Source organism: Palaemon carinicauda, chromosome 4 (assembly GCF_036898095.1).
Source record: "Palaemon carinicauda isolate YSFRI2023 chromosome 4, ASM3689809v2, whole genome shotgun sequence".
NCBI lineage: Eukaryota > Metazoa > Arthropoda > Malacostraca > Decapoda > Palaemonidae > Palaemon > Palaemon carinicauda.
Window position 1 is genome coordinate 36,266,196 of NC_090728.1, and position 12,500 is coordinate 36,278,695.

The 12,500-nt window shown below is 35.0% G+C and overlaps 1 protein-coding gene across 1 annotated transcript in view; it reads left to right on the top strand.

The window, feature by feature from the left end:
- Positions 1-12,500, top strand: part of mGluR (metabotropic Glutamate Receptor) — a 492,277-nt gene that overhangs the window by 365,390 nt on the left and 114,387 nt on the right. The window contains exon 4 of the mRNA XM_068372165.1: positions 7,279-7,435. Coding sequence (XP_068228266.1) covers positions 7,279-7,435 — 157 coding nt within the window. The remainder of the gene's footprint in view (positions 1-7,278; positions 7,436-12,500) is intronic.

Here is a 12,500-nt window from a genome sequence, read left to right on the forward strand (position 1 = left end):
CATCCCCATCCTCCCGTCCTAGATGTGTTTTTCATTGTTTAAAAATAACCTTTTTTTTTCTCCTGATAAATTACAATTGGATTTTCTGTTGTTTTCTATGTTGGTTGTGTTTTTTTTTATTCCAGAAAAAATATGCAAATTGAATTTACCTCTGCAAACTATGGAGGTCAAATTTATCTCTGTTGAAGCCTTATGATATTTTATTCATGGTGAATCCTTTTTTTATTTTATTTTGTACAGGTCACGGACGGGTGACCTCTCACATGCAATTCATGCCGCAAAACAAAAGTGTGGAAAGTAATTTATTTTTTAAGATCGAGTTGAAATTTAGTTAGCATTTACAAAAAAAGAAAAATGCATGAAAAAAGTTCTGATGAAATTCTTATTAGGTTAAACAAAGTTTAGACATCCTTTACGTCAAAGTTAAGGATTTCAAACAAGGGCGATGGCTTTTACCGCTCATCCTTTATTAGGTTTACAAGTTCAAAATCCGAAACTACCCAATGGCCGGCGGCATTCTTCTTTTATATTTCCTTTGCCAACTCTCCAGCATTGCCCTCCCTCTTCGCAAAGTTCAACAGCGTTGCGGGCTCAGCACCTGGATGGGTAATAATTGCGGTATGGGGAGGTAAATCGAGGAAGAGATGATCTCTAAAAGGGGCGATGTCTCTATTCTTACAATGTTGCATAGAACATGTAAAAGTTCGAAAATAAAATGCCTCTTCGCTCTCTGGCATGTACACCACATTAGAATGCCTCTTCGCTCTCTGGCATGTACACCACATTAGAATGCCTCTTCGCTCTCTGGCATGTACACCACATTAGAATGCCTCTTCGCTCTCTGGCATTTACACCACATTAGAATGCCTCTTCGCTCTCTGGCATGTACACCACATTAGAATGCCTCTTCGCTCTCTGGCATTTACACCACATTAGAATGCCTCTTCGCTCTCTGGCATGTACACCACATTAGAATGCCTCTTCGCTCTCTGGCATTTACACCACATTAGAATGCCTCTTCGCTCTCTGGCATGTACACCACATTAGAATGCCTCTTCGCTCTCTGGCATTTACACCACATTAGAATGCCTCTTCGCTCTCTGGCATGTACACCACATTAGAATGCCTCTTCGCTCTCTGGCATTTACACCACATTAGAATGCCTCTTGGCTCTCTGACATTTACACCACATTAGAATGCCTCTTCGCTCTCTGGCATGTACACCACATTAGAATGCCTCTTCGCTCTCTGGCATTTACACCACATTAGAATGCCTCTTCGCTCTCTGGCATGTACACCACATTAGAATGCCTCTTCGCTCTCTGGCATTTACACCACATTAGAATGCCTCTTGGCTCTCTGGCATGTACACCACATTAGAATGCCTCTTCGCTCTCTGGCATGTACACCACATTAGAATGCCTCTTCGCTCTCTGGCATTTACACCACATTAGAATGCCTCTTCGCTCTCTGGCATGTACACCACATTAGAATGCCTCTTCGCTCTCTGGCATTTACACCACATTAGAATGCCTCTTCGCTCTCTGACATTTACACCACATTAGAATGCCTCTTCGCTCTCTGGCATTTACACCACATTAGAATGCCTCTTGGCTCTCTGGCATTTACACAACATTAGAATGCCTCTTCGCTCTCTGGCATGTACACCACATTAGAATGCCTCTTCGCTCTCTGGCATTTACACCACATTAGAATGCCTCTTGGCTCTCTGGCATTTACACCACATTAGAATGCCTCTTCGCTCTCTGGCATGTACACCACATTAGAATGCCTCTTCGCTCTCTGGCATTTACACCACATTAGAATGCCTCTTCGCTCTCTGACATTTACACCACATTAGAATGCCTCTTCGCTCTCTGGCATTTACACCACATTAGAATGCCTCTTGGCTCTCTGGCATTTACACAACATTAGAATGCCTCTTCGCTCTCTGACATTTACACAACATTAGAATGCCTCTTCGCTATCTGACATTTACACCACATTAGAATGCCTCTTCGCTCTCTGACATTTACACCACATTAAAATGCCTCTTCGCTCTCTGGCATTTACACAACATTAGAATGCCTCTTCGCTCTCTGGCATTTACACAACATTTACAGGATGTAATTTTGCCTCAGCCAATGACCCTTTTGTTACAGTATCTGTTTTAGATAATAATATGAAAGCGCGTCAAAAATTATAAGTGGATACGTCTCTGTATCATCATCATCATCATCATCTCCTCATACGCCTATTGATTTCTCTAGTCGTCTCTCTCTGGAGTTTATAAATCAATGCTTCACGCTTCATAGTCCTCAGCCATGTAGGCCTGGGTCTTCCAACTCTTCTAGCGCCTCGGGGAGCCCAGTTGAAATTTTGGTCAACTAATCTCTCTTATGGAATGCGATGAATAAACGCGTTACGAAAATAATGACTATGAAAGATAGTTGATGAGTTTACTGTATTTGATATAAAAGAAAACTGGTCAAACTCTTGCTTAGGAGACTAGAAAATAACAGTAATATAATCAATCGTATCAATATAGTAAAATATTAAAAACTAAAAATTATATTTGCGTGAAAAGTTTACAAAATGTCCCTTACACATATCTCATTTCATTCACAATTAATTGTCCTCACTCATTGATTCATTGTTAGCTTTTGGCACATGAAATCTATCATACTCTATACTTACCGCAATTATAGTCAAGATATTCTTAAAGTATGTGTTGTTTGGCAAACCTGTCAGAAGACCTTCTGTCACCGCTGACGTACCTGACTTCAATTGGAAATCTACTTACAAACTACTTTAGCATTTGTGTGAACTCCAATTGAATATTCATCAACTGATGTCAGCTGCAGGTGCTTTCCATCATCAATAACTCAAGTTGTCTTGCGAGGCCCCAAACATTCAATCGTAACTTACATATCAGTTAAATTGAAGTTGCATAACAAGATTATTCCTATACGCTACACTATTATTATTATTATTATTATTATTATTATTATTATTATTATTATTATTATTATTTGCTAAGCTACAACCCTAGTTAGAAAAGCAGGATGCTATAAGTCCGGGGGCTCCAACAGGGAAAAAAGCTCAGTGAGGAAAGGAAAGATAGAACATTTAAGAACAATATTAAAATAAATATCTCCTAAATAATCTATAAAAACTTTAACAAAACAGGAATGAAAAAAGGTTCATTCATTTCGTTTGTTAGTTTTACCTTTTGGAAAATTGTAGGGGGATAATAATTAGTTTCATGAATAAATTTTCTTTTTACAGTAGCACATTTTTTACGCCTTTCGAATAACATGATTAAGAAAAAATGTAGTTAGCCAGTCATTTAAAATCGCAAGATGATTATCTTGCAAGATTTTTTAATGTATAATGAATCCTCTAATAATCGAATAATGTTTTATCATTATGGTCTTTGAAAAATCTTTAATTTCTTTGAAAGATCATCCTAATGTGGAGGAAAGGGGAGAAATTATTACTCTTAAATTATTTCTATTATAATATTAGGCATTTTCAGTAAGAACAAAAACTTGAAAAAAAGAGAGAGAGAGAGAGAGAGAGAGAGAGAGAGAGAGAGAGAGAGAGAGAGAGAGAGAGAGAGAGAGAGAGAGAGAGAGAGAGAGAGGCGATCAAGATTTTGAGATCATAAAGAATGAATCAAAAGCAAAAAGTGGAAAGCCCATTAAGACTAAAGCATTTGTGATGCTCGTAGGTAAATTACATTGGCTTTTTCAGTAAGAACAAAAAGTTGAAAGAGAGAGAGAGAGAGAGAGAGAGAGAGAGAGAGAGAGAGAGAGAGAGAGAGAGAGAGAGAGAGAGAGAGAGAAGTGATCAAGATTCTGAGATCATAAGGACTAAATCAAAAGCAAAAAGTGGAAAGCCTATTAAGACTAAAGCATGTCTGATACTCGGAGGTGTATTGCAATGGTTACTAAATTACCTGATAATGGGAGACAATATTTTTTTTTCATCATTTAGAAAAACCTTCTAGTACTACTAATGAATAGTCAAAGCCACTTTGATGTTCGATCTTAAAAAAAACTTCAAAATGCTGCTGTATTCCAACATTTGTTTTCGTAAGTAAATTATTCATATTCTAAAAAATATCTATGGAAATCCTTCTAGTAAATTTCAATTTGAAGAAAGTAAATTGATAATTATTATGATAAAAGAAAAGTTGATGATGGTTTAATGAATTAGGAAAATTTCATGCAGCAAAAAATAAAGCATTATTTTGCTTTATAACAAACAAAAAATCCTAACTTGTGTTTGATGATTATTATACTGCTAATAAGAAAAAAGAGCACTTGAAAATGTATTAGGTGATACGCTAAGAACAAGAAAAAATATATTTTTGGTAATAACAATAGATAAACTTATAATACCAAATATTTCATATTACCAGCCAGTAACAATTTTAAAGACATTCCACAATTGTTGAACGTTTCCAGTGTTATTGTAAGAGCAATAACACACTGAAAACAGCGCTCAAAGAATTCTCCTGCTGCTTTGCCTCTTTTCATGCCTTCTTTTATTGTTACCTTTGATATCAACTCAGATGTTCAGTTATTTCATTTGTAAAAGTTATTTCTTATGACTATTTTATAGCATTGTATAGAAATCTTCTGCAATTTTATCATGCCATCTCTATTGTTGATAATATTTTCATTTTCATCAAAGTTTAAAGAAAACATTAGTTGGTGTACTGTCCCAAGTCTTCTTTTCATCAATTTGATGCTTCTTCTTTTCTTTAGTGTTTCCTCAGTTTTGGTCTGATCTTGTTTACGAAGGTCTTGGGTTTTTAGTTTTCAGTTCTGGTAATTCTGTTTCATCTGTCTTGGGTTTTACCCTCATTTCTAATCTTTTCTTTATTAGGTTTTTGGTCTTTTTTGATAGTTTTCTTTGATCTTCTTTAGGAACTTTTCCACAAAATTTTCTACCTATCTGCTGTGCTAATCCCCATACAAATTTTGCTAAATTATTGTTAATTTCTTCTTTACTTCTTCAAATTTTATCATGTAGCTGGGACAACCTATATTGCATTGCTAAACGAAATTCACCAGATTTTCTCTTACTACAGGAGTGTTTTTATATATATATATATATATATATATATATATATATATATATATATATATATATATATATAAATATATATATATATATATATATATATATATATATATATATATATATATATATATATAAAACCAGCTGTTACTAGTCCACTGCAGAACAAAGGCCTCAGACATGTCATTCTACTTGTTTCTGTTTATGGTCTTTTTGTCAGTCCAAACCCACAAACTTTCTCAGTTCGTCAATCCATCGTCTTTTCTTTCTTCCCCTGCTTCGTTTAGAATCTCTAGGGCGGCATTCTGTTTTTTTTTAATGTCCATCTGTCGTCTGCCATTCTCATTATATGTCCTGTCCATGACCATTTCTTTTTTTTTACGTGTTGTTAGAATATCCTCTATTTCAGTTTGCCCTCGTATCTATGTTGCTTTTAACTGTCTTTTTGTGTTATTCACATCATTATTCTTTCCATAGCTCTTTGAGTTGTAACTAGCTTATGTTCTAAGGCTTTAGTAAGGTTCCAGACTTCTGATGTATAAGGTTATTCTGGTAGGACCATCTCATTAAATACTTTTATTCGTAGAGAAAGTGGCATTTTACATTTCATAATCTCATTTTGTTTACCAAATGCTCTCCATCTCATGTTTATCCTGTCGGTCCACACTACGTATATTCATTAGCAATCTCTAGAGGTTCGTCCATAACTCTTATTTGTTGTCTCTCTCCATTTCCATTAAACATTATCTTATTTTTTCTTGTATTCATTTCCAGTCCTACATCTCTGCTTTCTCTATTCAATTCGTTTATCATCTTGTAATTTCTCTTATGATTTACTAAACACAACTATGTCATCTGCAAATCTTTAGTTGTTAAAGTATTATTCATTAATATTAATTCATATATTTTCCCAATCTAAATTCTTAAAAACTGTTGCTATGCTGTGAATAATGTATGAGAGATGGGGTCTCTATGTCAATCTCCTTTCTGAAGCGGAATTTTCTTGCCATATAAACGTTCAAAGAGCGTCCAGTATTTCTCTGTAGTAACCCATCAAAGTACCTATCAGATCAAACGCTACGGAAAATTGGCAATAACAGCATAATAAAGAGTGTTGGTTTGTTTTCGTGTTGTTGTTTTATGTTATTTAAGAATTCTTTATGCCAAAAGCCTTTATATAAATGCAGAATAGTAATTCATTTACGGTCGCTCTTATATGAAAGGGTATTAATATTTTCGTGCACCGTAAAAGATAACTTTGTTCCGTTCATATTGACCATTACAGTGAATGAATCTTTGTGTCATTCGGACGCTTATTTTGTTAAAACCTCAAGTAGGGGAACATTTCCTATGAAATCTGGCAACGGAATGAAAATTCCTCTTTACTTTTTGGATTTTGGTATCCAGTGAAGCTAATGCTAAATTTAAAAAACATACTATACCTTAAATTATAAAGAAAATAGTAATCTTGATATACATAATCTAATAAATAATCTAATAACTATAAAACACTAAAGGCATTTTCAGTTAAAATCTAATTCTTCTCTTTTTTCTTCAAATTCTAAAAATAATTTGGTGGAATGTGGTTTGGTTGTAATTTCCATGTCATAAAATTTTTTGTCTGCCATCGTGTAACATTTTTATTTCATTTTACTATATTCTTTTTTTCTTCATTCATCTGAAATAAAATACTAGATCTTAAATTGTCTGGAGTTAATGAATGATAATAAATACGAGTGGTTTTCTTATATCATATCTTTATTTCCAATTACAGCGACTGAAACGCTCAAAGTTACGGTGAATTCTTGGATTAATATTACTGCAAACACAGATTTGTGGACTTTGAGTACAAATTTTATTTCTTGACTTTTTGAAGATTATTCAATTTGTTTTAACTTGGTTAAATTGTTATCATTTTAGTACAGATTTTATTTCTTGACGTATTGAAGATTATTCAAATTGTTTTAAATTTTTTGAATTGCTATCATTTTAGTACAGAGTTTATTTCTTGACGTATTGAAGATTATTCAATTTGTTTTAACTTGATTCATTTGTTATCATTTTTATCCCTTTGTTTGTTATTCTACTGATTTTATCATATGCATTTTTCCAGACTATCTACGTTTCTGCAATACATTGACATAATACATTCACACATTATCTGATTAAATTTTATCTCTTTTACAGGTGCAATTTGTGATGGACGCCGTATACTCCTTCGCCTACGCGTTATCCGACCTACAGCGTAGTGCCTGTCCCGGAGAAAGCCACGTTTGCGACGCCATGAACAATTACGATGGCGGGGAGTTCTACAGAGAGTACCTCCTCAAAGTCGCCTTCAAAGGTAAGTTTCTTGATGGGGACAAAGAGAATCTCGGGTCTTTTATATGAAAGGGAAAGAAAAAGCGTTAACAAGTTAGCTTTAAGGATTGAATTAAATGCACAAAGGAGTCTACGGAAATGAAAGGTGCTTCAAAGGTCAAGCGATGGCTTGGGTCTCATTTTCGTTGATATAATTATAAAAATGAATGTTTTCTGTTTTAAACATTTATAGAAGATGGAATATTAACTGATATATATATATATATATATATATATATATATATATATATATATATATATATATATGTGTGTGTGTGTGTGTGTATGTGTGTATACATATATGTATAACACTTACTTATATATGAATACATGATTAGAAACGATGATAATCCTCCTGACATGATAAAGAATTTCAAGATTGTGGCTTGTTTCGGGGAAGATTTATTTTAAACCCGTTCCCATCCAGTTTGAAATAATTCTAGGAAATCTATCTAGAATTTATGAATTAAACTCTAACATTCACTAAAGAAAATCCTTAAAAGGTATATGTTTGTCCTACTGACAACTAAGAAATTTATGTTATGAGACAAAAGTGAATCTGATTATATTTTGGTAAGACTTGGTTTTAAGCATGAACAATAATTTCGACAGAGATGGGCTAATCTTAATGTATAGAGAACTGGTCAAACATTGAGATAAGATAAATGGACGCTGAAGTTACCTTCAAAATGTAAATAATGCAAATACAACTTCATGCGAAGTTTTATAGTTATCCACATATACACAGATAAACAGATAAACACTACGCATATATATATGTATATATATATATATATATATATATATATATATATATATATATATATATAAATATATATATATATATATATATATATATATACATACATACATACATACATACATACATACATACATACATATACATACATACATACATATACATACATACATACATATATATATATGTATATATATATATATATATATATATATATATATATATATATATGGGGTGTGTAAATATATGTGTATTTATGCGAGTATGTATTTTTATAGGAGTAAAGTTTACAAGAACACGTGATGCCCAATGCAGAATAAAAAACTAGGAAACATTATTATTATTATTATTATTATTACTATCCAAGCTACAACCCTAATTGGAAAAGCAAAATGCTATAAGCCCAGGGGCTCCAATAGGGAAAAATAGCCCAGTGAGGAAAGGAAATAAGGAAATAAATAACTGAAGAGAACAAATTAACAGTAAATCATTCTAAAAAAAAGTAACAACGTCATAACAGATATGTCATATATAAACTATTAACAACTTCAAAAACAAATATGTCATATATAAACTATAAAAAGACTCATGTCCGCCTGGTCAACAAAAAAGCATTTGCTCCAACTTTGAACTTTTGAAGTTCTACTGATTCAACAACCCGATTAGGAAGATCATTCCACAACTTGGTAACAGCTGGAATAAAACTTCTAGAGTACTGCGTGGTATTGAGTCTTATGATGGAAAAGGCCTGGCTATTAGAATTAACTGCCAGCCTAGTATTACGAACAGGATAGAATTGTCCAGGGAGATCTGAATGTAAAGGATGGTCAGAGTTATGAAAAATCTTATGCAACATGCATAATGAACTAATTGAACGACGGTGCCAGAGATTAATATCTAGATCAGGAATAAGAAATTTAATAGACCGTAAGTTTCTGTCCAACAAATTAAGATGAGAATCAGCAGCTGAAGACCAGACAGGAGAACAATACTCAAAACAAGGTAGAATAAAAGAATTAAAACACTTCTTCAGAATAGATTGATCACCGAATATCTTAAAAGACTTTCTCAATAAGCCAATTTTTTGTGCAATTGAAGAAGACACAGACCTTATATGTTTCTCAAAAGTAAATTTGCTGTCGAGAATCACACCTAAAATTTTGAAAGATTCATACAAATTTAAAGAAACATTATCAATACTGAGATCCGGATGTTGAGGAGCCACCGTCCTTGACCTACTTACAATCATACTTTGAGTTTTGTTAGGATTCAACTTCATACCCCATAACTTGCACCATACACTAATTTTAGCTAGATCTCTATTAAGGGATTCACCAACCCCAGGCCTACATTCAGGGGATGGAATTGATGCAAAGAGAGTAGCATCATCTGCATATGCAACAAGCTTATTTTCTAGGCCAAACCACATGTCATGTGTATATAGTATGAAAAGTAATGGGCCAAGAACACTACCCTGTGGAACACCGGATATCACATTCCTATACTCACTATGGTGCCCATCAACAACTACTCTTTGAGATCTACTACTTAAAAAATCAATAATAATGCTAAGAAACGACCCACCCACTCCCAACTGTTTCAGTTTGAAAACAAGGGCCTCATGATTAACACGGTCAAAGGCAGCACTAAAATCAAGGCCAATCATACGAACTTCACGACCACAATCAAGGGATTTCTGTACTGCATTGGAGATTGTAAGAAGGGCATCACATGCTCCAAGGCCTTTACGAAAACCAAATTGCAAACTAGGGAATAGATGATTACCTTCAGCAAACCTATTAAGACGTTTTGCCAGAAGACGTTCAAAAACTTTAGATAATATGGGAGTTATGGAAATTGGGCGGTAATCAGTGGGACTTGAGCTACCACAAACACATTTACATAGAGGAGTAACATTACCAATTCTCCAACAAGTGCTAAAAGCTCCTCTTCTTGCTAACTTGCGCAAAATAACAGATAACTTTGGAGCTAAGAAATCTGCGGTCTTTATAAAAAACAAAGGAAAAATACCATTTGGGTCTACACCTCCATAAGCATCAAGGTCCATCAACAGAGCTTTAATCTCACGAGATCGAAAAGCTAAACTAGTTAGTTTAGCCTCAGGAAAACAGGAATGAGGAAGTTCAAGTTTTTCATTACTCTGTTTACTGTCAAAAACATCAGCCAAAAGGGTTGCCTTTTCCTTTGGACAGTGAGTGACTGAGCCATCTGGTTTAAGTAAAGGAGGAACTGCTGCATCTACTCCAAAGAGTGCAGATTTAAGGGTAGACCACCATTTATGTTCCTGAGTTGTACCAGAGAGGGTTTCTTTTATGATTAAATTGTACTCCTTTTCAGTTGAGGCATAAACTCTCTGAGCAAAAGCTCGAAGCTGAGTATAGTTGTTCCAGGTCAAATCTGATCTGTTACCCTTCCAAAGGTGATAGGCCTCCTGCTTCTCCAAATAAGCACGTCTACAATCATCATTGAACCACGGTTTGTCCTTCATTCGGTACCTTAGCACACGAGAAGGGATACGCCTATCAATTATGTTGACTAGATTCTCATTCAAAGAGACAACAGGATCTACACTATTATATAATTGTGACCAATTCACTTGTATATTTTCAAGACTGATACAGGGAGAGGAAACAAAATAAGAAAAAAATGAGAAAGGCAAAAGCATTCAGAAAACATATGGTTACGAGATCTCAGATTCCATTAAGGTCTTTATCCATATGGTAAGAGGAAATTAGATGCCATGAGTAATGAAAGTCTTCATTTGTATGGTATGAGGGGCCCAGATTCCATTAGGTAATGATGGTAATCCAGCATATGGTGTGAGAATTCCAGATCCAATCAAGTAACGAAGGTTTTATTTCATACGATTGGAGGAGCGCAGATTTAATCAAGGAATGAAGCTCTGCATTTACGTAGAGTAGTCGTTCAGATTAGGATGGAGATCTTTTCAGTTCCTACGCTGTAGTGTAAGTTGAATTCCAATATAAGTCGAAACACACCTAATACAATACTGTATGTAGGAACCAAAGTCACCACTGTAATGCACATGCAACAACCAATACACATACAAATAAAGAAGGATGCTCTCTCTTTTTTTCTTACATGTATCTTGCATAGGATCCGCCTTCGGACTCCAATCAGCCTAAACGAAAAAGCGGTTGAATGTGACACATGCTATTTTCGACTTTATTTTCAATACCGTTATTTGTGTTTCTATCTAAATAAAATTAGTAATTTGGGAGCTCGCAATTTGGTTCATACCTCTCCCAGGCACATCACATTGATGACCTCAGTAAGGTCTCGAACACCCACTCAAGCATTAAGCAGACGTCCTCGCTGGGATCCCCGTCAACACCTTCCCAGAAATCCTGATTGGCTTTGCAAGTAAAGGGATGCCCCCATACATTTTGACCATTAATCACTGTCGCCAGCTCCACGTATAACCTAGATTCTTCAGCTCTCTCAACAACCATTGAAGAATCAAAAGGTATCGATAGTCCTGGAAGTGATTATCAGTATTACTCGACTTCCGCCTGCTGCAGACGGTTCTCCTCTTGAAGTGAACTACTTTTTATCCTTTTAGTATAACACCTGCTGGAACCTGTGCAAGCCGCCTTTCCTGATGTCGACACCTTACCTATAAAGGACCTGATGATTAAAGTGAACGTCCTTATGGATAGCCACTGCACCACCATCAGAAACTCCATCAATTTCTCCACTCCTAACTTGGGGAACAACCATTCAACGCCAACAGAAGCGAGATGAATGCTGTAGAACATCGACGCCCACCTCATAACATGACTGGGCAGCGACGAAGCCGCCCGCCACCCACCTATGCTGCCTCAATCAATGCCCTCAAGAGTCAGTAAATGATGCCCCTCACTCTCAATTGTGCTTCTTCCTCTCCAGATTTGGGGCTGCTGCAAAGAAATGTGCTACTAGATGTCAATGGTCCCCATTAACTAATCTCTTCTATTTTAATGATTGAGGATGTAGTGTGAGCTTTCTGGTAGATACTAGTACCTATTATTCACTTCTGCCGCATTCCCTCTTATCCAGGAATATCCCACCACCCAATGCTAATGCATTATAGTACTGTAAGGTCATAATCTAGGACATAAAAATACACTCTTTGACATGGGAACACAACTAGGACTGAGTGAAATAATTAAAGAATAAATACAGTATAATTTAGAATGATACAGTACAAAGAAACATTAAAAAAAGAACAAAACTCCTCACCTTTACTGCTGTGGTTGGGTTGAAC